Raw genomic sequence first — 27114 nt, 5'->3', positions numbered from 1 at the left:
CTACTTTCTGTTGGGGAAGCCATAGGTGCGCCTCGGAGGAGCGTATGTGGGGCGAGGCGGTGGGGCATAGACGGGAGCCTCTTCAGACTCCTCGGATTGTGGTGCAGAGTAGGTGGGACGGGGTGGGGCATAGCGGGGCTCCTCACGGGACTCCTCAGACTGTGGTGCAGAGTATGTGGGGCGGGGTGGGGCATAGCGGGGTGCCTCACGGGACTCGTAGGAGTCAGGGTACTGCGCCTCACCCTCGTAACTCACTTCAGCCACGTAGCCTGAGTCGCCATCCACGTAGTAAGACACTTTCTGCAGGCGACCGTCGGGCAACTGCACGTAGTACGACCCCTGGGTGTTGTCACCGTCACGGGCCTCCTGGTGGCCGAAGTCGTTGCCAGAATACTCATCCCTCACCGCCCAGTTGAAGTCATACTTGGCCTCAGTTGATTCCTCCGATTCCTGGAAAGGAAAGCAACTGCATGACAGGAGTCCCATCCAGAAGAGAACATCGTTTATTTAGCCTTTTTGCTGCGTTTTGTCCACTTGGGTAATTTACACTGTCCAGCATCAGAGTTTTTTTTTTTTTTTTTTTACAAAGAAACCAAGCAGTCGAAGACTTCAAAATTCCCTAATGCTGGTGCACCTAGGAATTTTACTTGGGCTAACGCAAGACGACGATGTTCAGTCGAAAACAAATCTGACAGTCAAAGGGTTAATCTTCGGCGATAGTGCTACCATAATCATGACTGCTACTCACAATGTGCCTATATGGTATGAGAATAAATCTTGCCAAGCCCTATTCATCGGCACAGGGTCATTAAGAAATGAAACAATTCTAATTACCTTAGCCAAGCATTTGCTTAGCACTTGCAGAACGAGAGACCACCCGTAAGTTGTGCGTAATCGTCTGGTGTCGACTGGTATTTAGAAGACAAAACTGTTACCTCTAAAGGGTTGAAACTTACCGCTGCACGAGATATTGCTTGCTATACATAAAACCTCGTATGAGAAACAGCAATTAATGAAAGTGTAAGACAACCATCTTACATTTTGAAAGATCCTTTAATCATAAATATAAGATTGTCACATCGGACTATTTTCCTCAGTGTAGGAGACACATCTGTTAGTGAAGAGATCAAACAAAATCCATTTATCCTTTTTACTAATACATGTTTCCTATGAGATAAATAATGTAGTCTGGTGGGAAGAAAATTAAAGTTACGCTTTCAGTCTGATGGTCTTAAAGACATGGCAAGGTGGTCAGCAAGAATGGTGTATCGCCCTTCGGTTGTGAATAGTCTACTTTGCTTGATATTTTGATTAAATTTGACGACTTTACGTTGGTCAAGAGTAAACCTGAGCACGCACACAAAAAGTTATAACAATCTGACAGAGAATAAAGAATTTCATTTATCATTCTAGTTTATGACGCAATTTTCAAAAGTGGTACATAGTCTGAAAGGATGAGTGTTCGAGCCCAGGCAGGAGATAGTATATGAATTTCGTTAAAATAGACGACACAGACTTTTTACACAAACACCACCGCCCATACCAAATCATACCAGTCCTGAACACGACAGCCCTAGCATGAAGTCAACACAGAAGGTTGATATTAGCGCCAAAATGATGACACATGAAGGGATGGCACAAACTGGGGGCTACTGGGCTTCAGGCAGAGGGCTATTAAAGTTTTTCCCAAGACTGGAACGCATGGCAAACTAATTAAAGGAATAATACCAATGATAAGGGCTTACCTCTGGGGCTGAGTAGGAATATGGGGGTCGATCAGCACCAGCCACCGCCACACTAACACCCACCAGCAGAAGCACAACCTGGGGAAAGGTAGTGTGTGTTAGGGTCGTGTGCTTCAGCCTGAAATCGCAAAGTGGATGCAGACACCCAGTTTTTTATTATTTTTGAAGTACGTGGTGATGATGGAATGCATGTGGCGTTCTTATATGGTTGCTAACTCCATTCTATAACATGGAGTGCAGGCTAACCCTACTTAATAACTACAGGATTCCACAAATGCCTTTCAGTAATTAGTTTTGCATTCCTATTTCCGATTTAAGGTTCACGCATACGATCTTTAGTCATATTCTTCAAAAGTAAACAGAGAAAGAACGTGAGGAGAGACCACGAGCGCCAGGGTCAAATTATGGAAGAGTACTGGCGTCACCTATCATGGAACCCTCCCTAACCTGAGATATAAATACCATGGCGGGAAAATTAGTCTTTCAAAATCGATACACGGATAGAGCAGGTCCGTTATGGCCGTTAGATAGAGACACGTATGCAGTTTTGCGCAGGAGAGTTCGTCGCACCGTTTCCTTGGTGATTTGAGTATTATACCTTAACATTCTCCTCTAGTCTGTTTATATCTTTTTAATATCAACGTGGTTTGCATCAGAAACTTGCAGGAGGATATTCAGATGTAGTGTGCGGGATGAATCGTTAAGGAAGAAGCGTTACGAAATCTCCAATGCCATTTACAATACGCCCCTGAGTCCGAGTGGCTGATCTGGTGGCTTTGGAGGTTTCGTAGCACCTCCTCCTAGGCTATTTATTTTACATATTACACCTCCATATTGGCTTGTACGTTATTTATATCGTCTTAATACTGACGGAGTTTGAATCAGTGGCATAGAAAGAGATACTGAGGTGTAATGTGCAAAATAAATCTCTAGTGGAGAGGCATTACGAAATCTCCCATGCCACTTGGAGTATGACCCTATGTCCCAGGCATATTCTCTTGGGCTTGGGAGGCTCGTGACACCTCCTGCTCACCGCTTTATTTCTGCACATGACTCCTTATTGCACTCCTGAATTTTATTTACCAAAAGAATGTCCATGTTAAAAAACTACAAATAATATACAAGGGAATATAATCGTCTGTCCTTTTTTAAGGATTTGGGCGACTGCCATAGATGAGCTGTGGTATGGGGCACGAATGAGTCTCCTTGGTTACTAGCTAAATACGCCTTCCGGTCTGACTACACTTGGCCATCAACTAAGCTGAGAGGGGTTAGAGATCTTGGTCAAATTAGGTATAAAATGCAGAATCTCTCGTTAAAGGACGCGTGTTAGAATGCGTAGGTGCACGAGACGCCTAACACAAAATCATGTTCCTCAGACGCAAATAATGCAATAATCGTCTCATCACACCCATTCTGCTGACCGAAAGATAAATCCAGTGACTTCGCTTAATTTGCCAAAGATCATTTTGCGCTTGAAGGCTCTCTCAAGCTGAATACGACTGTCTGGAGGTGGGCATGTCTAAAGAAGTCAGTGGGGATAGTTTTTAATCCATTTGCAACGAGAGGTTTCCCCTGAGTTAAAAAAAAAAAAAAAAATCGTCTGACTTTAGGTTTAACAAAATAAGACGCTATGGCACTCAAGAGGTGAAGGGAAAGAGAGTAATGGAATATATTGACCTATATGGGCGAACTATCATCATCATCATCATTATCGCCATCATCACCATCAGAAACCTTCCCCCCTACAAGTGTCTGGGGTAAAGAGGATCCAGAATAGGACCATCCCAAACCTGAAGAACTATCACACCAAGTGCCTAGTTAATGAGCCACACATCCATGCACTCATCATTCAAGCCTCCAAAATGCTGAAATCCACCACAGAGGCCAATCCATCACAAAACTGAGCCTAATAATGTCTGCGCGATAGAGAGCATGACGCTGACAGTCAACTTAAAACTGCTGCAGCCCTTTTCATGTATATCTCCAGACGTTCTTCTTCCTACGCAAACAGTACTGTGTGGAAAACAAGGATAAAGTCTGGTTTGTTGTTAAAATCAGGTATAAAAATCAAAATTGAATTGCTCTTTTCTTACTAGGTTATCTGCAGCGACCTTATACCACCGGTTCATCCCCCTCTCCTCTCTTCTAGAACTGAAACCTAGATTGTAAAGTGAAGGTTGAGTGTGGGGAAAATTTGAATGCTCTCCTTGTCAGTGACGCTGCTTTCTTACTAGCGCTTACTGTACTCATCCGTCCCATAGGTGTCCACTCAACTCTTACAGCTGCTACAGTAAGTGAAATGAACCCTTTGGTGACGATTTTGTTCTTGCTAAAACTAGTTGACGTTATAACCTGACGACAATAATGTTAACTCTTTTATTTTAGTTATCGCCCGATTACTTTTATTCAACTTAAGAGTGGCCTGTCGCCGTATAATGGTTAAGTATCTTTGCATCTCTGCCATACTTAGTGTCTTCATATTAATATTTCCAGGCTTATACGACTTTACCAGCAGAATAAAATCGTCTGGTATTAGCTGAAATGGAATACCAGACTTATTTCTACCTGTATTTTGACGGTTGTACTTTAATGTCGTGTAGTATGTTACTGACACAAACTTTACTGATATTAAAGCTATAAATAACATAGTGGAGATTATTATGAAGTACTAAGCAAACATATTGAGGTGGTTTTGCCATGTGGAGAGGATGGAGAGGGAGAGACTGACGAGGAGAGTGTATGTGAGTGAGGTGGAGGGGGGGAGAGGGAGGGGGAGGCCAAGGATGAGCTGGAGGGATGGAGTGGGAGGTATATGAGAGAGAGGGATGTGAGCTGGGAGCAGGGCAGTGAAATGGCGGGGAACAGGGCGACATGGAGGCGATTTGTTTATGGCCACCCTTTACGGGATTAAGGTGTCAGGCAAAAGACAGATAGATAGATGTTGCTGATACAAACTTTACTGATATTAAAGCTATAAATAACATTGGGGAGATTACTATGAAGTACCAAGCAAACAAAATGAATCACTATGGACGAGATGCTACGAATCCTTTTATGCCAGCTAGAATTTTTTTTGTTTTAATATCAGAACAGAGGAAAGAAAAACAAATGAACAAAAAAAAAAAAACAATCACTGGCGTCCTCCATTCATAAAATATCTGTAACTTGAACAGCTGTAGGTTGAAGTTTGGGGGGAACACAGCTTAGATTCTAAAACAAATTCTCCGACTGTAAATTGAGTAATGAAGACTAGACACACGACACCACGTTTGACTGTACCCCGTTCTGTGCAAGCTGTCAGACCCGATGCTAGTGATAGTGAAAAATGAAATATCCAGAACATGGCGTAGTGAACTCCTTTTCTTTCTTTTTTTTTAATCCAATTTTCTTTCACTGCACAGAGGATTGGAGATTTGAGACAGAAAAGAAGTTTATCCATGCCACATTTTGAACAGGTTCCTTATTCAGCAGAGAAACACTATACCGTCAAAGGGTTGGTATATTATGTTCCCTCAGCCATACCCATTCCCTCCACTACCATTGTAATCGTTATTCTAATTCCCATTTCCATTCCCATCCTCCATACCGCCATTCCCATCCTCAGTCTCATTCCTATTACTATCCTCAGTACTACCATTCCCAGCCCTCTCCGCTGCTCCCATCCTCATCCCTACTTCCATTATTATCATCTCTTCACTCTGCTATGCCCACATTCTTGTCGATCCATACTCTAGCCAGTTCACATTAGCTACGCCTACTGTCTCAGCTATTCAATGCCTACTATCTCAACTATTCAGTGTCCATTATCTCAACTATTCAGTGTCCACTATCAACTATTTATTGTCCACTATCTCAGCTATTCAGTGTCCTCTGTCTTATCTACAGTATGCTATGGCCACCTCACCTTAGCGGACATGTTTACTGTAGGAGCACCTGAGTTGGACTGTGGCTACCCAAACTCACCCACCCCTTTTTATACCCCGCCCTCTCCACCCCACTGGATGGACTTCAACTGCTCTGAATTTTAAGGTGGTGTGGAAAAAACTATGGTGCCACGCCTTCCAGCCTTCCTTGCTTTCCTCCTTCCTTCCTTTCCTCCTTCCTTTCCTCCTTCCCTCCTTTCCACCTTCCCTCCTTTCCACCTTCCCTTCCTCCTTCCTTTCTTTGACTCACCAAACACCTACATCGACCTTCCTTCCCTCTCTCTTTCACTTATTCGTGTTGTCTCACTCACTGTCTGACTGTAGTGCCACACCCACCATCCTTCCTTCATTCCTTCTTTCCTTCCTTCCTTCCTTCCTACTTTCCGTCCTTCCTTCCTTCCTACTTTCCGTCCTTCCTTCCGTCCTTCCACTTACTGACCCATCGTTCATCTACATCAACCCATTCTCTTCGGCCCTCCGTTTTCTTTCGCTTTTCTCTTTCTCTCTCTCTCTCTCTCTCTCTCTCTCTCTCTCTCTCTCTCTCTCTCTCTCTCTCTCTCTCTCTCTCTCTCTCTCTCTCTCTCTCTCTCTCTCTCTCTCTCTCTCTCTCTCTCACAAATCAGTATTCACCATGCCCCACTAAACCACCCGACCTTAGCCTCTTTCGCTACTCCCACAGCGTCAAAATCTGCATCTAAACACACAGTACTCGGACGCACACACACACACACACACACACACACACACACACACACACACACACACACACACACACAGACGCATATGGAAGTACACAGGCTCTACATGACGCCACCTCGTAACTAGGTCAACACTTTTAGTCACCTCTTTCTCTCAGCTGAATAAATATCCTTTATTTTTAGTTGCAATGGATTATAAGAGTCCCCCATTAACCCCTTCAGTTCGATTATGCACTATTGATGTTCTTGCTGATACTAACTGATTTTCTTTATTTTGAGAGCATCCTATTTCTGGCGGGGTTGATGGAGGTTATATCTAATGCAATCAGTTCTATCAGTGTTGCCTCAGCTTGATATTATCGTTCACTTGCACCATCATCATCATCTCGACCTTTATTTCCCGCTCAAGGATGAGGTGAGATGAGGTGAGGGGAGGAAGGTGAGAGATAAACACGATAGAGGGAGACCTAATCAACCCTCTGGAACGGCCACATACTCATTCTCTCACCATTCAAGCCCACGGAACCCTAACCTCACCTCACAGGCATAGCCATTCGCCCTTTTTTTTTTTTTACAGGTGCGATTAACATTGTTTATCTGATAGCTGATCCGACGACTATGAACTTAAAAATGAAAGAGGTAATAAACACCTGTCATGTGCTCCTCTTAACATATATCATCCAATCAACTCTATCCCCTCTCATTTCCCTAATCCCATCACACTCCTGTCCTCGTTTTCTCATGCTCTCCTTTGCCATAATTCATCTATCTCCTTTCTTGGTCTACCTTTCCTTCTTCCATTCTCAAGCTTACTATTTACATACCCTTTTCACGGCTCTATTTACATCCATTCTCTCTATATGACCGTATCTATACACACACTTTTCAGTCCTGTTGTAAACAGACTTCCTTACTCCACATTTTTCACAAATCACATTATTTCTATTCAGTCCACCCTTCGCACTCTACACATATTCCCAAATAATCCCACTGCCACTGCTCTTACTCTTGACTTTTCATATTCATGACGTACTAGTCTCACACCCAAACCCTAATGTGGCCAATGAAACTCCTTCATCCAGTTTTCTTACAGCCTCCATACCAAGACCTCTGTTTAGTATCAAGACCACCATAGCACCAGACACTTTCCTTCTCCGAGATTTCTTTCTCTTTCCTTCGACCACTTACCTTTTTTCTAATACTGAAGCTAAGTACTTAAAAATTAATAGGTGTCCACACTAAGGTGTGGAACGTGCTCATGCCGAGTAGCTCTTGATGATGATATGCACAGATGTTATTTAAATCCACCACGCCGCACCGCAGTGTTACCTTTTGCTAAAGTTGACTTAATTTTCGTTTACAGTTTGCTTTCCGCAAATATCAAATAAGCATGTCGCGTACTGGCGTCAAAGCTCTAACGTAATTCTCTTGCTTTGTGTATGGTACAGCGGCACCAGACATCACCAGAATCGGTCCCACATGATCTCATAAAATCGTTATTTATGAAGTATTCTTTTTTTTTGGGGGGGGGGGGGGGGGCAAATTTTGTGCCTTTAATGATCATACACAAATGGAGTACTTTTTTTTTTTAATCATAGCTGCTATTATTTCAGCGCTATGACAGTTTTAAAAAATATTTCTGGTTTGATCAAAATTTTTGTGAATTTTGAAAGTCTGTTGCAGCTGGTCATATTAATTTCTCACGATGATATCAGAAAGGTATAATTCATACCTGTATGTTCAGTGCTTCCACAAAATTGCATGATTAGAGGCTGCCCTAGCTTACACTCTCATCAACAGGCCTGGGGAGCAAACTCGCTCGCCTGAACATGTATTAGTGGATAATAAAGGACTGCATTATCGAAGATTATGTGAATATAGATAGAAGTCTCGTCCAGCAGTGGATTACCAATGATGATGATGATGATGATGATGATGAGGAGGAGGAGGAGGGGGAGGTGGGTGTACTGTACAGATCACAAAATACAATCGTATACGTGTTTTTTACTGGCTTTTAGGGCAAACTCTAAGCAATGTATACTTTCGACTGCCTTTCCAACACTGCTATGAACCGAATGATATAATTCGTAACTAAGTGGCCAGCATAAAACCTCATCTTGCCTGACGCACCATGAAGTTCTTGATATGTGGGGGAACTTGGCTTGAGTACACATATTGAATGTTTGATTTAGCTAGACACACTAAACTTCACAGTATTGTCGCGAACAGATTAGACAGAAGGACAAACAAACAGACAGACAAACAGAGAACAAAAGAAAACAGATAAACATTTTCTGTCAATATTCAAGGGGTGTGAGAAACATAAAGGTGAAAAGTATCGCAAATTATTTTAAAGCCTGTTCAAGCAGGTAGGAGTTGGGAATATTGTGACGCTAACTGTCGGATCGTGTACAAGTGGGTCGGTATGAAAAATGAGAGAACGCCTTGTTTCACTGTGCCAGGTTTTGGACAAGCGGTTTATCACAAACAAAGATGCAGTAACGTGAGTCCAATGAGAAACATGTAGCTAATGAAACAAGGTGTTCTTCCAATTTTTATTCCGACCTACTCGATCAGACACCAAACAGTATCTGGCGCGTTAACCAGCCCCACACTAGTGTCATTCTAGCACAATCGTCAGTTGACCTAACCATCAAAAGAACGGTAGTAGAAATGCCTGTGATTTTCTACGTAAGCTAATTAGGTACAAACTAGTTCAGTATTCATTTTAGGCCACGTCAGATACCGTTGCAGCATTTACTATTGAACACGTCAGCTCGGTTGTAATCCAGCCAGCCATGAAAGCCTGTTTGAGTCAGTTCACGTCCGGTCATAATAGTTTTGGTCATCAAGGTCATTCAGGTCGAATTAGGTCACCTGTTCAGGCCATTTACTGTTCATCCAAATCCTTAACATCTTGTGCACCTCAGTCAGATCAGTAATGTTGTTGCTTAATTTTTTTAATAACTCCACTGCTTATAAAGAATCTGATACCCATAAACATTGACACTAGAACACGTCTGTTTCATCACGTATACCTCTCATTAAATACATCTTTTCCTCAGTCGTGCTTCGCTAGCATGGGGAAGGGTCTTTCTGGCTACAACTCATCTTCCAAGGAGAAGATCCAGTCCTGCCGCGGACTGATACAGTTACATCAGATTTTAAGTCGTGTCAATCAAACGCAAATACGCAAGTTGTTGTATGCCAGATAAATGTAATGTATGTGTAGACTTGGTATGTTTATTACAGGTGTACAGACGAACGAAAGTTCATCTACAGTTCCACCACTTCCCCTTCACCTTTAGGACATATCCATCATCTTACTCCCTGACACATCGTATCAAAGTGAATCATCGGCAGCAAAGAATAATGCCAAACCTCCTTAAGTTTAGTATTACTAGTCAACGGAAGAAGGTGAGAAGTAGACGAGATGAAGTATGTGGCGAACTTTTGCCCCTGACTGTATTGGTACAGCTGTGGTCAGGAATATCTCTATATTTAAGTCCAACAATTATGAAGCTCAGTAATCTTCATGGCTCTCTCTACTGAGTTCCAAAAGTCCGTGCTCACTGTTTCAGTATTGTTCTTGGTGAAAGTATAATAGGTTACAGCAACTCCACATATTTACTTGGGGAGGCGGTGGCTGAATCGGTAGAGAGGCGGCCTGCAGTCCTAGTGGACCCAGGATCGAATCCCGGCTGAGGCAGGGAACAGTTTAATGATTTGAATTTCCTAAAAAAGCAGACTTTCCTGATCTACCAGATGACCCGCCGACATGTCGTAAAAGTACCCCCGCTAATACCAGTACGCCAGTCCTGTATGAGACAGCTCTAGCATGTATTCAATATGGACGGTGGGTGTTAGCGCCGAAGTGGTGACATGTGGAGATGTTGGAGGACTACTGGGCCTTGGGATAGGCCACTGCCCCCAAGAAATAGACCCTGAGCCTTTGCCCAGAGTCGGACTCGTAAAAAAAAAAAAAAAAAAAAAAATATGTGCGGTGACCTCTAGCCTGTCTTGAAACGGAGGACGCTGGAAAGATCTGAAAGTAGAGCTTTCCTCTCGTGAGACAGATTGTGTGTCGTATTTGGCAGGTGAGTGGCCCATTCGTAAACTAATGGGGTGACGAACATGGCTGTTTGAGTTACGGTTCACAACGCTCTCATTCCAACCTGTCATTTTTTTTTTTTTTTACTCTAGGTACGTTCGCTAAACCCCAGCAATCCTCCTACGCCCCACACAACTACACAAGTCACCACTTTTCCACTAACCCTCACCGTCTATAATGAATGCATGCTAGAGTTATCACATTCAAGACATGCAATGGAGATATCGTGGGTATTTTTATGATATCTATGTGTGTCTTGTGGAGGATCAGTACGGACTATCTGAACGAAATTCAAATCATCATATCGTCACCCTCATAAAGAAACCGCCCAAGTCATTTTTCTACTTTTTCGGGAAATCGAAGAAAAACTCTCATTTTCTTACTTTTCAATGACCTAGGCAGAAATTTGAGGCGCATTTTAGACCACTCACACCAAGACCTGGCAAAGGCAGCTATACCAATAGGTGCGCCACTTGATGAAGAATTGATTTCGGCAAAAATTAAGAAATGTTCTCTGTCCCAGTTAAGGATCGAACTGTATCCTTTCAGATAACAGATAACTTCTTAACCATCCGTCCACCACCTTGCCATAGTTGTGCTCTCTTCGTCGCCTTACAGAGAAGAAAGTGAGACAAAAAAGAAGGGAAAAAAAATATTGAACTGAATATAATCGTTTGGGAATAGAAACAGCAGCGCAGAAATGTCCTGAACAGTTCTTGATAAAACATTCATGATCTCAGCTCCTTCCGTATGAGCACGTCCTTTCATATTCTACATCGACTACTATCAAACGACTTTATTAAAGTTATGAGAGTGCCCTGATAGAGAAGGGATTAGGCTGTACCGTATGCAACCCTTCCATCTCAAAATCTCTCCTAATCTAGTCAATCGCATGTTAATTGTAAATTTAAATAATGCAGTACGTCTTTGGGTTGAAAGACTTAATCTTTTCTGTTATTCTTTATGGTCGTACTTAAAACCTCAAGCACAACGATGTTCTCTCTTAGTCTGTTCTCTGCTAGGGTAGGGTACAGGGGAAACAGAAGATTACCCTCGTATTCCCTGCGTGTCGTTAGGGGCGAGAGGCAACGAAAAGGGAGGGGGATGGTGGGGGATGGGAATCCCACTGCTTTTCGATAGGGTCTCCAGCATACTTTGATTCTGTCAACGCCGAATCTATCAATGTTTACTCAATCAACGCCACATCCATCAATGCCGACTCTATCAGCGTCGACTGTCAACGCCGACTCTATCAACGCCGTTCCTACTGGGTACAGGGGAAGTAGAATACAACCCTCGTATTCCCTGCTTGTAGGAAGAGGTAACGAAAAGGGAAGGGGTGGTGGGAAGGGGGAATTCCACTGCCCTCTAGATAACGTCTCCCACATACCTTGAATCTGTCAACGCTGACTCTGCTACCTTCCACCTAGTGTCATATAGCCATTTTCTGGCTTGTTGCTAGTTATTTATTATTCAGTCATTCCTTCTTATTTTGTTTCCGCTGTATCCAGATTTTGTTCAACCAGGAGACTTTAGGAATGAGTGAAGTATAGCCCTATTAACCCTTCGCTTCTAAGGTCCTTTCCTAAGCTAAATAAACTCATCTGTTAGCATCAAGATAAGCTAGAAAGGACGTCCTTGTGTTAAAGAGCTTATTAATACTGTCCATCTTTCTATCTATTGCCAGACGCTTTAATCCCGTAAGGGGTGGCCACAAACAAATCGCCTCCACGTCGCCCTGTCCCCCGCATTTTCACTGCCCTGCTCCCAGCTCACACACCCCTCTCTCATATATCTCTCCACTCCATCCCTCCATCTCATCCTTGGCCTCCCCCTCCCTCTCCCCCTCTCCACTTCACTCACATACATTCTCCTCGTTAGTGTCTCACTCTCTATCCTCTCAACATGGCCAAACAATACGTCACAAAATATTCTTATCCACCAATACTTATGGGTAGGCTTGCTTTAGTGACAGGTTTCATAGATGTCCCCGTGGTCATTAACATTTTTTTTCCAAGTGGATATTTTATTTAGGCTAACACCAGACGATTTTATTCGGCTGAGAGATATCGTACCAGTCAAAAACTTTTAAAATTATGTCTAGTAGTAGTAGTAATAGCAGTAATAGTAGTAGTAGCAGTAGTAGTAGTAGTAGTAGTAGTTGTTGTTGTTGTTGTTGTTGTTGTTCTTGTAGGAAGGAAGGAATAATGAAGAATTAGCACCAAGCCATAAAATAGCTACATGACACTGTAGAAGTAGAGGGAAAATAAAGGCCGAAAGAAACATGGATATATCAAGAAGAGAGACAGGACAGAAGAGCAGAGGAGGACGGTAAGGGGGAAACGACTGGAGACCAAAAGGCCCCGTTTAGCCGCCTCTTACGACAAGCAGGGATACTGGTGATGTATTCTTTCCCTTCTTCCCCGGTCGGGGTAGTAGTGGCAGTAGGAATAAGAGTAGTTGGAGTAGTTTTGTTGTTGCTGTTGTTCCTGCTGTTGTTGTTGTTGTTCTTGTTGTTCTTGTTCTTGTTGTTGTCCCAGGCTCATCCGGACGCAAACCCGGTGGACTGCAGACTGAAGTTACTCTTTTTCTGCAGTCCGCGATCTTCCCTTCAGGAGACAGGGAAGAGACTGAAGGGCGTTTGCGTAACCGGACAGGGGAGTTGCCCTGCCATATCAGTGCCACCGCGTTAAGGCACCGAAAAGTATATCTAGTAACCATGTACAGTACACCTAGGGATCTTGATTGGACCCACACCTGGTGATTTTCAGCCAGAGCGAAATGCCACCAGTCACAGGATTCAAACTCAGGAATATAACAATCTCAAGCTACTATCACTCCCACAGCTGAATACAATAGAGTGGCTTTAGCTGGAACAGAATAGAGTTGTTGCGACCATGAGAGGGTTAATGGTGGCAGCATTTACACCACAGGCTCCCAGGACTCACTATCAACGCAATAAAGTCGTGTGGCCTTAACTGGACTGAAGTACTAGAGTTCTCCCGACCATGAGAGGGTTAAACACTCAGCTCCCATTACTTACTTTTAGCTGCTTAAAATCGTTTCGCGTTACCTCAAACAGACTACTTTTGTTGTCCCAGTTATGAAAATGTTAAGAGGTTGTATACGTATCTCTTTATTCACTACGGGTTTATCAGCTGCTCCTGTGTCCACTCACTGTATTGTCTCTCAACGTCATTCAGAATTGGTTCACAGACACATGTGCGTATAAGAAGCCTGTGTTTTTGACTACGTGTGTGTGTGTGTGTGTGTGTGTGTGTGTGTGCGCGCTTATGTCTTCTATATATGTGCGCTTCTTCTGATGTGTAGGAGGTATTGTGTGGGCATGGGTGGCTGCGTGTTTGTTTTTGGATATAGATGTATGTGTCATTGTCTGTGGGTGTAGCTGTGTGTGTGTGTGTGTGTGTGTGTGTGTGTGTGTGTGTGTGTGTGTGTGTGTACAAGTGGGTAGCTGCTGGAGTGTGGGTGAGTGTGTTTGTTTGTTTTAGTGCTGCATACATATACTCCAACTGCATATTCTATTTCCCAACCCTACCCACACTCGCTTTCCCTTCCCTTCTCTGACCTTCGCTGTCCACTTCCCCCTCACACCTTTATCTCCACTGCTCTACTTTTCACCTCCTCCCTTCCCTCCCGTCCCCTAGAAGTTAAGCAGTGAACTCATCATCATCATCCATCATCATCATCATCATCATCCATCATCATTATCATCATCATTATTTTGACTCTCAGCTGAAGATGGGGTAGCTCCACAAACCATCTAGAGCATGCCCTGCGAAATGACCCACTCAGAAATCTACATGTCTCACAGACCTAACCATCTGTGCATTTTTCTCTTTCTTTCTCCTTTTTATGCTCTTCATATTCATGTGCCAGATATGAGTTAAAAATCAAATTAAAAGGGGAGGGGGATAAACCCTTGTCAAGTGTTTCGTTGTATATGTACCTCATCCAACCAACTTGATCCCATGTGAGTTTCCTGGCCTTATCAACTTCCATATTCCTCTGATCCTCACATATTCATTTTCTATACCCATCCACCCTCTTTTCAGCCTCCCACGTCTCCTTCAACCATCAAACTCCTCACGTATGCCCTTTTCTCCATCCTTTCTTCATCCATTCTATCCATATGACCATACCATTCAAGCACACTGTTGCCTACCTTGCCATCAAAAGAGTTCTTACTCCACATTATTCGAGACTCACACTGTTTCTTATCCTATACAAAGTACGCATTCTGCACACATTCTTCAGCAGTACTATTCCCACTGCTCTTACTCCTCGCTGACATCACTGAAGCCATACCCAAGTCTCACACCGATAAGTTAACGCGGACGCCAACACGCCTTTATGCTATCTTTCTGCAGCCTTCATACTCAGATCTCGGTTTCGTATAAAGTCCTCCACAGCATCGTCTGTTTTCTTCCGTGGGTCACTTTGCCCTCCTCCCCTTGTGTACATTTACCTCTTTTTTTATCTTAATACGCCACGGAACTTAAACTCATTCTGCAAACCCAAAGAGTACTTGATGCATTCCAAGCTGAGATAGGGAACAAATAGAGGAATTGAATTTCGCTATAGTACTGATCTTCCACAAGACCCACGGACTTGTTATAAAAACATCCTTGATAATACCGTCACTTGGTCGTGAATGAAACAGTTATAAAACGTGTGGGTATTCAGCATGAACGGTGGGTGTCAGGACCAAAGTTGTGACATGCTGCGTGAGGGAGGAATGCTGGATCTCAAGAAAGGAACTGCCCAATCTATGACCCCAGCCTGTGTGTACTTAAAACTGATTCAGGGGGATTAAATGTTCAGTCGCACACAATAATATCGGTAATCTTTTTAGTCCAACAGTTGTGAAATTCTCATGTAATATTCTGAAAAGTTTGCTGGGATCCGAATAACAGAGTCTTTTGTTTCAAAAACAATTGTTCACTGCCTCGTTCTTTATCGTACGGATGTTAAACGTGACTACTAACTGCGACTGTACATTACACAAACGTGTAGTGTGAGGGAATGGTTGGGTGCTTTATTTGTCAGTCAGCTCTTTTTATCCCAGGATTATTGTTCTTATCCATTTCCATGGTGTTCGCCTTGCCTTTCTCCCGCCCATATAGTTGCTCGCCAAGGGTATATGGGAGGGGGAGAGGGGAATCTGGATAACCACCTTCATCCTCTTCACTGGGCATAACAAACAAATGATACTACAGTATATACTTACTGACGGATCATTACCAGCCACGATAGCAGAGCTGCTATTGTTTCACTGTGTGTGTGTGTGTGTGTGTGTGTGTGTGTGTGTGTGTGTGTGTGTGTGTGTGTGTGTGTGTTAACACGATAACTTTGCAACCGCTCAAGATATCATCACAAAATTTTACAGGTGTGTAGTATGGATGAAAATCTCCTACGAGTATTTTCAGTCTGTCTGAGAAGAAAGATATTTATAAGTATACATGGGTGAGACAGGAGGGTGGAAGGGTTGTTGATAGAGCTTTGATGGACTATGTGGTTGTGTCTAGGAATGTAATAGGAAGATTGTTGGATGTGAGAGTTCTAAGAGGGGAGGGTGGAGGTATGTCTGACCACTACCTGGTGGAGGGAAAGTTAAGAGTAGGTAAGAGATGGGTGAGAGCTAGGAGGGTTAGGTGTGGCAGGGAGGTTTTGAAAGTGAGTCAGTTGGATAAAAGAGAGAAAAAGATAGAGTATCAGGAGAAATTGAAAGATGAGTGGAGCGCAGTGAAAGATCGGGAAAATGGCAGCGTGGAGGAGGAATGGCAGTTGTTTAAGAGTGCTGTGGTGGGGCATGCAGAAGAGGTGTGTGGTGTGAGACGTGTGGGTGGTGGTGTAAGAAAAGGAAGTGAATGGTGGTGCGAGGAAGTAAGTATGGCTGTGGCCGAGAAGAGACGTGCATATGAAGTGTGGCTGCAGAGGAAGGATGAGATGTCATATGAAAGGTATAAGGAAAAAGAGGAATAGAGCGAGAAGGGCTGTGCGTGATGCTAAAGTGACAGCAGATGAGAGGTGGGGTAGGCGGCTGACAGAGAATTTTCAACAGAATAAGAAAATGTTTTGGAAGGAGGTGAAAAGGGTGCGAAAGGGAGAGTCTGGGAAGGAAGAACGAGTAAAAGCAGAGGATGGAAGGATGTTAATTGAGATGGATGCAGTAAGGAAGAGATGGACAGAGTATTTTGAAAGATTATTAAATGTAGAGGAGGAAAGGGTGGCTGAGATTGTGGCGGATGGAAGGGTGCAAGGAATAAATGTGTTGGGAGAGTTGAATGATTCTTTGATCACGAAGGAGGAAGTGGAGAAGGCAGTAAAGGAGATGAAAACAGGGAAAGCTGCAGGTATGGATGGGTGTGCTGTGGAATGCCTGAAGGGTGGTGGAGTGACTATTGTTGACTGGTTAGTAAGATTGTTGAATGTGTGCTTTGAGAAAGGTATGGTGCCAATTGACTGGGCAAGTGCTTGTGTGGTCCCGTTGTATAAAGGCAAGGGGTGATAAGTATATGAATGTACTAGCTTTAGGGGTATAAGTCTGTTGAGTGTTGTAGGTAAGGTGTATGGTAGAGTGTTAATTATGAGAGTTAGAGAGGGTACAGAGGGAGTGATTAGTGATGAGCAGTGTGGCTTTAGGGAGCGGGAGGGGATGTGTTGATCAGGTGTTTGCTGTGAGACAAGTGTGTGAAAAGTATTTAGCGAAAGGCAAGGATGTGTTTTGGGCATTTATGGATTTAGAGAAAGCGTATGATAGAATTGATAGGGAGGCTTTGTGGACTGTTTTAAGATTGTATGGACTTGATGGTAGGTTACTAAAAGGGGTGAAAAGTTTTTATGTAAATAGTAGAGCATGTGTAAGAGTGGGAAATGCTGTGAGTGATTGGTTTCCGTGAGAGTGGGGCTGCGACAGGGATGTGTGATGTCACCTTGGTTGTTTAATATTTACATGGATGGTGTTGTAAGGGAGGTGAATGCAAGAGTTTTAGGTGGTCTGAGTCTGGTAAATGTTGATGGTGGAGATTGGAATCTGAAGCAGCTGCTGTTTGCAGATGATACTGCACTGGTGACTGATTCAGAGGAGAGATTGAGACAGTTGGTAGAGGAGTTTGGAAGGGTGTGTGAAAGGAGGAATTTGAAAGTAAATGAGAATAAGAGTAAAGTGATGAAGTGTACGAGGTTGATAGATGGTAGGGGGATGAATATAGTTTTGAATGGTGAGTTGCTTGAGGAGGTAGATTGTTTTAAATATCTAGGGTCACATGTTGCTGTGGATGGAAGAATAGATGCAGAAGTGAAGTCTAGAATAAATGAAGTAGGAAAGGTGCTGGGAGGAATGAAAAAAGTGTTTAAATGTCGTTCGCTTAGAATGGATGTAAAGAGAAGGCTGTATGAGGGTGTTGTGGTACCGACTGCATTATATGGGGCTGAAACATGGAATATGGGTGTAGCAGAGAGGAAAAGTTTGAATGTAATGGAGATGAGGTGTCTGAGGAGTATGTGTGGAGTGATGCGTATGGATCGGGTGCGAAATGATGAAGTGCGAAGGAGAACTGGAGTTGTTCAGGAGATGGCTGGTAGAGTTGAGCAGAGGGTGTTGCGATGGTTTGGGCATATGGAGAGAATGGATAATGAGCGATTGGTGAAAAAGATAACTAGATCTGATGTGAGAGGTGTAAGGCTGAGAGGAAGACCACGAATAGGATGGATGGATAGTGTGAAGAGAGCGCTGGATGCGAGAGGGATGTCTGTCGAGCAAGGAAGAGTGGCTGTGCGTGACAGAAATAAATGGAGAGAAATTGTGAATAAATAAGTGATGACGCAGCCCTGAGGGGATATTCTCCCGCATTTGGTCTGATCAGCTAGTCAGGTCAGGTGCGGGTAAGGGGATGGGTATGTTATGATGTGGCAGGGGTAAACCAGCTCTGCTGTCGGGCCCTGCTGCGGATGTCACTGATTGCATTGCGCAGTTGACCCTTGTGCGGTGTGGTGCGGTGAGGATCTGTCCGTTCTCCCCTTTGGGGCTAAGATGTGAATGAATGTGTTTAAATGGATGAGTAAATGGAGAGTGTGTCGTCCTGTCTCGGCTACCTCCCTTTCCTTGGGGGAAGCAGCCTAGGTATATAGATAGATAGATAGTCTGTGTGTATGTCTGTGTGTCTGTTAGCACGATAACTTCGCAACCGCTCAAGATATCATCACAAGATTTTACTGGTGTGTAGTAGGGATGAAAATCTCCTCCGAGTTCGAAATTGGTGAAAGTAGGTCAAGGTCAAGCTCATATTCCGAGCCGCGCTAGATATGTATCGGGTTGCGGCTGGTGTGATTCCCCTCTTTGGGGGCCTTTAGTTTATAATAATATTTACGTTTTTAGAGATCCCTGCAAAGTCATTATTTGACTCTCTCTCTCTCTCTCTCTCTCTCTCTCTCTCTCTCTCTCTCTCTGTATATATGTATGTATGTATGTATGTACATATATATATATAATATCGTCATCATCATCATCATCCGAACCTCTTTTCCCACCCTAGGGCAGGGTGAGGAGTAGCAATGTCTAGACAGCCCAGATTTGCTCTGTCCAATGGGCCACTCTTCAATTCACTCACCATTCAAGTCCCTGGAATCCTGGCTTTATCGGATACATCCAAAACTTTCACCACGTTCTTTAGCTTCACATAAACGTATCCGATAGAGTCTCTCTCTCTCTCTCTCTCTCTCTCTCTCTCTCTATATATATATATATATATATATATATATATATATATATATATATATATATATACAATTTTCCTCTACGCTTGTAAACATCGTAGGTCAAGGATACAACCAAGTCAACATAATCCTTCCCTCAGTTCTGGATTTTCTTTTTTTTTTTTTTTCCTTCAATCCCGTGGCGCAGTTTTATCAGTTTAATCTTGTGTACAGGAGATTTTGTTCACCCTTAGGGAAGCTTTTCGATCTGGCGAGGTAAGATATAGCTTTAGGTAATCACTTCACAACTGCACTTGAATAAAAGCATTGAGTAAAATCGTCCGGTCGTGGCTAGATTAAAATGAAAATACTATATTGAGCTGAATGGGTTAATAGGGTGGTTAGTAGGAAGGGAACAGATTCGGCCAGAAAGATGGAAAGGTGAAACGTTAAAGTCTGACTGTGTACATATATTTGGTGTGGATTATATGATGTTATTAATGTTGCGATGGATTGTCGGTTAGTCGCCCTGCTCTGTATGCCCATTATGCAGTGTGTGTGTGTGTGTGTGTGTGTGTGTGTGTGTGTGTGTGTGTGTGTGTGTGTGTGATGGTTCTCTCAGAATCTTAGGCTCCAAGGGAATCATGTGCACTCCTTCATTGTAGCTTTGTATAGGTGTGTGGCATTATCAAGTGGATTAGTTTCGCACTGGCCTACACCATCCGATATGAACAGAGACAGTATATACAGAACATGTGTATTGATGTTTTGGTAGCAGGAGAGGGGAGGTAGGGAGGGTAGGTAAGAAGGGAGGAAGTGAAGGGAAGAATCGAGTATTAGGTGTAGGTAGGGAAGGATGAAGAGTTAGGGAGGGAATGGGGAAGTAGCGGTATTAGGTGTACAATCCCCACGCCCTAGCTTCGTCGCTGCGATAATGGCCTCGTGTTTGGGGGACGCTCTTGACATGCTTTTGAGCCTCGATTTTTACCATTCCTTTCTACTTTTAATCCTTCAAAGTCTAGATTAAGTTAGGCCAAACTTACTCTGACGATCACTAAGTTTATTGGGTTGACGCTCACAAGTTAACGCCTATTCTCAGCCCCCAGCATAATCAGACCTACGCCATACTACTGTCACTGTCTTGTGTTTCACCGTCTGAGCCTTGTATCTGCCCTACCTTGTATCTGCCCTAACCCCCTATGATTTTACCCTCTTCCCACTTCTCACAGTGTCTCCTCACCTTCCCCCACCCCTCCCCAGAACACCCCCAGCCAGCCGTCAGCCTCTCACTGGCAGATTAATCGCCCTATATCTAGTTATGTATTCATACGTTCTGCCTTACCGAACGCCCTACATTCAGATATATAGCTATACTTTCACTCTATAGGATTACAGTACATATATACCTTATGTGAATGTAGTACACATATACAGTCGGCAACAAAAGTTTCGCCTTTCACGACCCACTTTCCTCTAATGGCTGATATTTCTAGGGTACGAGAGGCTTGGTATGCTTCGCTGCCGACTGATGATTCTCCTTTATCTGAACCGTCAGAGAGGGGAAAAACGAACATGCCTTAGGTGTGAAGTAGACACAGTAGAAGAGTAGGCCAACTTTTGCCCCTGAGTGTATGATACACAGGCCTACATGTATAGGCCTAATTTATTGTTTGGAAATAACCTGTTAGTTTGTGGTGTATCTTTACAGATGTGCTTTGTTGTCTTTTTACTGCTGTGGTTTTATGCCATTTACCTTTAACTCCCTCACCACTACCACGGGCTGCTCATTTTGTTCTTTATATCTTCAGATAATTCTGTTCAGATTTGGAGAAACTTTTCTAACTAGAGGGTATAAAAATAACCTTTCATTAACTCCTTTACTAGAGGAGTCTCAAAAAACAAAAAAAGTGAAGGAGTATGGTAGAAGCAAGAAGAAACTAGAAAGCACTCACAGAGCGCATACCTCCTCCAATGCCATTGCCATTAAAAAGGATCAGGATCCGTGGAGATTTGTGTGGAATACACTGGATCCGGATCCGCCCCAAAGTTTAATCAATTGTCCCTTGACGCATGGCAAACGCTTCCACAAAATTTTATTGAAATTGAGAACTTTTGGAGATATTGTACAGGATACATGGATCCGGATCAGCCCCATAATTTAATCAATTCTTTCTTGGCCTACAGCATGGCCCACCTTTCAACAAAATTTCATTGAAATTAACTGAAAACTTTTGGAGATATCGTGTGGACAAACAAACAAACATAAGTGAATACATAACCTCCTCCAACTTCGTTGGCGGAGGTAAACATAAAATGTGTCATGTGATTCCAGGGGTTACTGTCATGAGTTGTTATTTTTGTTTCTGGTGTTTTCCGTGTTTTAGTGCAGTATATATGTGTTTTAGGTAAATTCTTGCTTGTTCCTCTTCATTTTCTGTCGCCGCTAATCACTTTAGCAATTAATGAACAGATAATTCAGATAATTCCCATTAACCCCTTCAGTCTGATGACGCATTTTTTTTCAGTTTTGCAACATTCATATGATTTCATTCAGCTTAGAGAACTCGGGATGTGAAAGGGTTAACGGAGACATTCTAAGCTGTCACTACGTATTGTCTCTCCAAAGCAAAATGTTGTATGGAGGCAGCCAGAATAAGACACACATGAAGAACTAGCCTGGAGGGGTTAATCAAATTAGTGTGGGCAAGTAATAATATTTTCACAGTAATCAACCAACACACCCTGCCAAGAAAAAGGTCTAGGGACTATAATTGGATTCAGAACTGGCTCTCTGTTCGAAAGTAAGCGAGTTCTATCCCAAGGGTAGGGAAGAATTTGACAATTTTGCATGTCGTTAAAACAAACTTAACTGATCTTCTACAAGCCCCACTGACATGTCACAACAGCACCAGCGCTAATACCATTCAACATGGTCGGTGGGTATGATTGCCGAAGTAGTGACGTAGATTATGGCAGTAGGATGATTATTGTGCCTTTGGGAACAGGCTATCAAGTCTGTACCCACAGTCTGACACACACACACACACACACACACACACACACACACACACACACACACACACACACACACACACACACACACACACACACACACACACACACACACACACACACACACACACACACACACACACACACACACACACACACACACACACACACACACACACACACACACACACACACACACACACACACACACACGCAAATATATGTACTGCTTCATTACATGTTTATAGTTCTTCTAGCAGGAGTTAATCTGAGCTACGAGTGGGAACTGAACCTAAATACCAGTATGTGCAGGATGAACAAGAGATATGACAAGACTGTGCTCTCCTTTCTTAGTTTTCCTGCAAATGCAAATCTAGAGTTACGGCATTAAACAAAAGGCAACATATATTTTCCCAACAGCAGCATAGGGCCCCGGACAAAGCTACTCGGTCCAAACATTTTAATAAATCTGACCACTCGCTAACCTCTGGGTGGCATTACGTGAACAAAAAACCCCAACTATTCCTCGGATTTTAGCCTTCTGTGGGGTTACATCCAGCTGGAGCGCCCATAGCCCACTAGACCAACAAGAATCTAAGGCCAGAAAATACATGAGAAGTGAAAAAAGCGATGCACGGAAAACAAGCACACACTTTCATGATATTATTGGAAGAAAATCCTGATGATCTTTGATGTACTTTATGATTATGCTGGATGATCCATTTTTACCCGACTTTTACCTCTTCTCTGTTGCGCGGACGGCTCAGTAAGTGGTACCGTGTCCACCGTGCATCAGTTTGTACTTCCCTTAACTCCTCTCGTGCTTTTAGTGTGTGTGTGTGTGTGTGTGTGTGTGTGTGTGTGTGTGTGTGTGTGTGTGTGTGTGTGTGTCTAGTGATTTCATGGTTGTGTACCAATTTTACGAAGCAGGTAAAAATGTCTGCGCTCCTGACACACGCAGACTTAGTAGCCCCCGCAACACACACACGCATCGTACATCACTCTCTACATACAGAACTGACCCTGTCCGAAAAGAGAGGAAAAGAAAAACATAAAATGCCCGTTCGAAGGATCACACATTTAAGCTTCATAGTCCCATCTTAGCACACACAGGCTCTTAATACTCACTCTCATCTCAGTAAAATCTAGCTGGAACTCGAATCATCCTAGCCAAGAGGAGGTTAACTATGACAGTATTGACAGTTTAAGCTTGTAGGACTCATTTTCAATTGAATAAAATCGTCTACCGTTAGCTGGAAGAAAAAACTAGACTTGTTATTAGTTTTTCGTTGTCATCACCATTATCATCATTCAAAACCACGGAGTGTGTAGGAACCACAAATAGGCACAGGATGGCGGCACAAAAGTATGAGACCATCTATTGTCTAGTGAAAAGGGCCACGCTAACGTCCACTCCTTATTCAGGCATTCTAAATTTTCGGCTCCACCTCACAGGCGGTCATTACTGCTGTCATTATTATTATTACTGCTGCCGTTGCTGCTGCTATAAATGTTGTCGTTGTTCTGATGTTGCTATTATGGCACCGTGCAACAAAAGGTCGCCCTATGTTTTCAAAGTGAAAGACTCATGAGGTGTGATAATTCATTGAGCCCTTGTTGAGGTAGGAATGGGAGTCTACTGTTATTAGTGAAATCAACTCTCCAGTCTAACCACACCTGGCCATCAAGTGAGCTGAATGGGGTTAGGGCTCGTCAAGTTTGAAAAACGCGCAATGAGAATGAGTGTTAACAGTACCATTAACCCTCTCATGGTCTGAACAACCCTGGTAAAAAAAAAATATATATATATTCTGCTGAGAATGAGTATAGTATCCTGAGTGTCACTGTTACCAATACCTCTCTCACGGTCGGAACAGCTCTAGTCTATGCCCAGAGTCAGACACAAAATACATAATGAGATGAGAGAACACGTGGAAGGCCACTAAGACAGCTTGATATGGTAGGCTATGTGAATGTGGGAGAAAGCGAGGTGTAGACGACCAGGAAGAGACGTGGCTGGATAAAGTATGTATGGCGATGCATATGACAAGACTTGCGTTCCATTTTTAACTGGCAGTCGACGAAGTGCCTTACCCCACATGTGCTGGGAAAGTGACATAATCAGGTGAATCGCATAAGCGTGGATTGTTTTGTCTCTCAAGTTTGCCTTTCTATTCATTATGTGGCGCCAAATTGTGTAAGGGGTATTCCTGACTTAAAAAAAAAAAAAAAAAAAAGTCAGCTTAGTCCGCGGTCAGGCCTCTCAGTCCTACTATATTATTCCAGCTGACTCCAAAATGTATTATTCATCTGGGAGCGAGGCATAAGAACCTGAGTATCTAATACTGGCACAATTAACCTTTTGTATGTCAGGATATCTCTGGTACTCCGCTCCAACCAACAGCAAACTATTATATTCAGCAGAGTGTGAGTCTGAAATAGTTAACATTCCGTCTTCCCACGATGCACCATTCCCCCCACATATAATCTCCTGCCCTATCCTTGCACCCTGTCGCTGGTCCTCCTTTCCATGTCCTTCCAGCCATCCCATTCTCCATTCTCTCCATGTGGCTGGATCATCTGGAAGTACAAGTCGGTTCATATACTTCTTCTTCGTATCGTGTGTTGCAGGGACGGCTCTTTCTGTTGCTGTGGGAAGCATTGACGTTTTGGTTGCATCATAAGATTAGTAATCCTCCATGTAGTCAAAAAAAGAGCACACAAAAAAAAGACACTGTAAAGCATGAAAAGTGTTCAGGGAAGTAAAAAGAAAAAAAAGACACGAGATTGACATTAATAACCCTGCCTGTACCGTCCCCATAACATACATATTCAATGTCTCTCTCTCTCTCTCTCTCTCTCTCTCATGTACAATATATATATATATATATATATATATATATATATATATATATATATATATATATAGGCTGGTCCTGCAGTGGACACTCAAACGGTTGATGATGATGATGAAATATATATATATATATATATATATATATATATATATATATATATATATATATATATATGAGAAAGAGAGAAAGAGATGTATATTACATCAGCCTCCACGCCACATTCTTTGCTGTTCCATTCATTTGTCCTTCTTTCACTCCCATGTTGCTCCAAAACCACGTTTGAGCTAAATTACGGGCAGCCAGTATCATCAGTCAGAGATGTGTTTTAAATATTACAAGTTTTCCTTGCAAATGGCACTAATATGAGGCAACTGGCAGTTCACCTGTACACATGGCACTGGAATTTATTAAGGTATTTGTACTCTCGTATATTTTTGATGTAACAGAGTTGACAAAATAAGTGTAAAACGGGCAACATGTACAGTCGGGGTTCAAAAGTTCGCCTAATTTCTCCTCTTCTTCCTCTCAGTTTCCTCAAATGGTTAATATTCCTAAGCTCAGACAGGCCTGGTATGTTTCTCTGCCCACAGATATTTCTTTTTCATATGATGCATCAGGAGGGAAAGAAACGGACATACCTCGAGTGTGAAGTAGATTCAGTGGAATAGTAGGCAATATTTGGTCCCTTACTTCACCAGGGACTTCGAGTGTCGATAGTTCTTTCTCTTATTTCAGTGTCTCTCCAACAGCACTCACGCATCACTGCAGAACCTCAGGGATGAACCTATTAAACTATCTTTTACTTTCAAGTTTACTGTAAAATTTCGTTATTAGAGTGGCATTTAGCGTTGTAAAGAGTTACAGACAAACGAGGAAGTGAAGGAACAAATGAGGAAGTGTGGTTTCGATGTAGAAATGTTAAAATTTTAGTATAAGGAGAAATGCTTTTGAAATATTTGCCCATGTGGAGAGGGTAGAAATAAGAGACTGACTAGGAGAGTGTATGTAAATAATGTGGAGGGAGATATGGCGAGGGGGAGACCTGGGATGGGATGAAGGGGTGGGATGGAGAGGTATATTACGGGATTTAGGTGTCTGGTGATAGATAGGTGGATACAAAGAACTTTTATTCCACCTCTAAATAAATGTTGTGCGGACATCTTTCCAAGTCTCCCATCTAAACAGACGTATCATCACCGCTCCACTTTCACTAGTTCAAATGGAATAAGTTTAAACACAGCGAACTGAATCTGGCATCTACATTTGTGCCCCTGAGGATGCATTTATTAGCACATTTTTTCTCTTATTTTCCTCCTCCATAACTAAACCACACACAGACTCAGTGAGAATATATTCGGCCCATTTACATTCAGCTTTTCTTGCCCTTGGCCTCTTCTTTTTTTGTGCTACACTTACCTGACCCCAAACTCGTCTGGTTCTGATGAGTGCGGTGGCGGGCAGTGACAGTAAGACATATACATCCCATTACTCTAAACTTGAATCACTGCGTCAGGTGTACACGAAACTCTCTTCTCAGGTCATCTCCCTGCCAAATATGGCGCTCCGTTTACAACTTTGAGATTCCACGTTAGATATGCAGGTCGAGCGAGTTAGCTGGGCAGGTTAAATGTAACACTGCATTTTTTACTCTACTTCACCAAACAGAATGGGGTCACAATGGTATTTGATTTAATTATACTGTTTTCTTTTGTTTTCCGTTTTGTTTTTACATGTTTTTCGTGTTTTTACCTGGGTCGCTGTATCCCAAGTAAACGAGAGCTTTTGTACTTCCATCATTGTTGTTCTTGCTGCTTTTCTTGTTATGGGATAAGGTTTTGAAATAAACGATCACCATGCCCAGACTAACTTACCCACAATGCCTATCTTCACAAAGCTTTTTACCCTGCCCAGTCCTCCCATCACCGCCCATCATTCTCCACGCATCCCACACTTTCTCTACCCCCACGTCGAACTCAAAGTGGATATTGTTCCCACCTCCGATGCCGCCCTTCTCACAATGTCCATATTCTCAGGGTGTAGTCGATCCAT

General features: G+C 42.9%; 1 protein-coding gene across 1 annotated transcript; it reads right to left on the bottom strand.

The window, feature by feature from the left end:
• LOC145403092 (uncharacterized) lies at positions 1-27114 on the bottom strand. Its single transcript, XM_080274924.1, has 3 exons — positions 27061-27114; positions 1746-1823; positions 1-450 (listed from the first exon to the last, which is right to left on the bottom strand). The coding sequence occupies exons 1-3, from the start codon at positions 27112-27114 to the stop codon at positions 1-3; spliced, it is 582 nt and encodes a 193-aa protein (XP_080131050.1).

Source organism: Coenobita brevimanus, chromosome 60 (genome assembly GCF_032717465.1).
Source record: "Coenobita brevimanus isolate Jiangsu-jjx chromosome 60, ASM3271746v2, whole genome shotgun sequence".
Classification (NCBI taxonomy): domain Eukaryota; kingdom Metazoa; phylum Arthropoda; class Malacostraca; order Decapoda; family Coenobitidae; genus Coenobita; species Coenobita brevimanus.
This window is presented reverse-complemented; position numbering and strand designations above follow the sequence as displayed.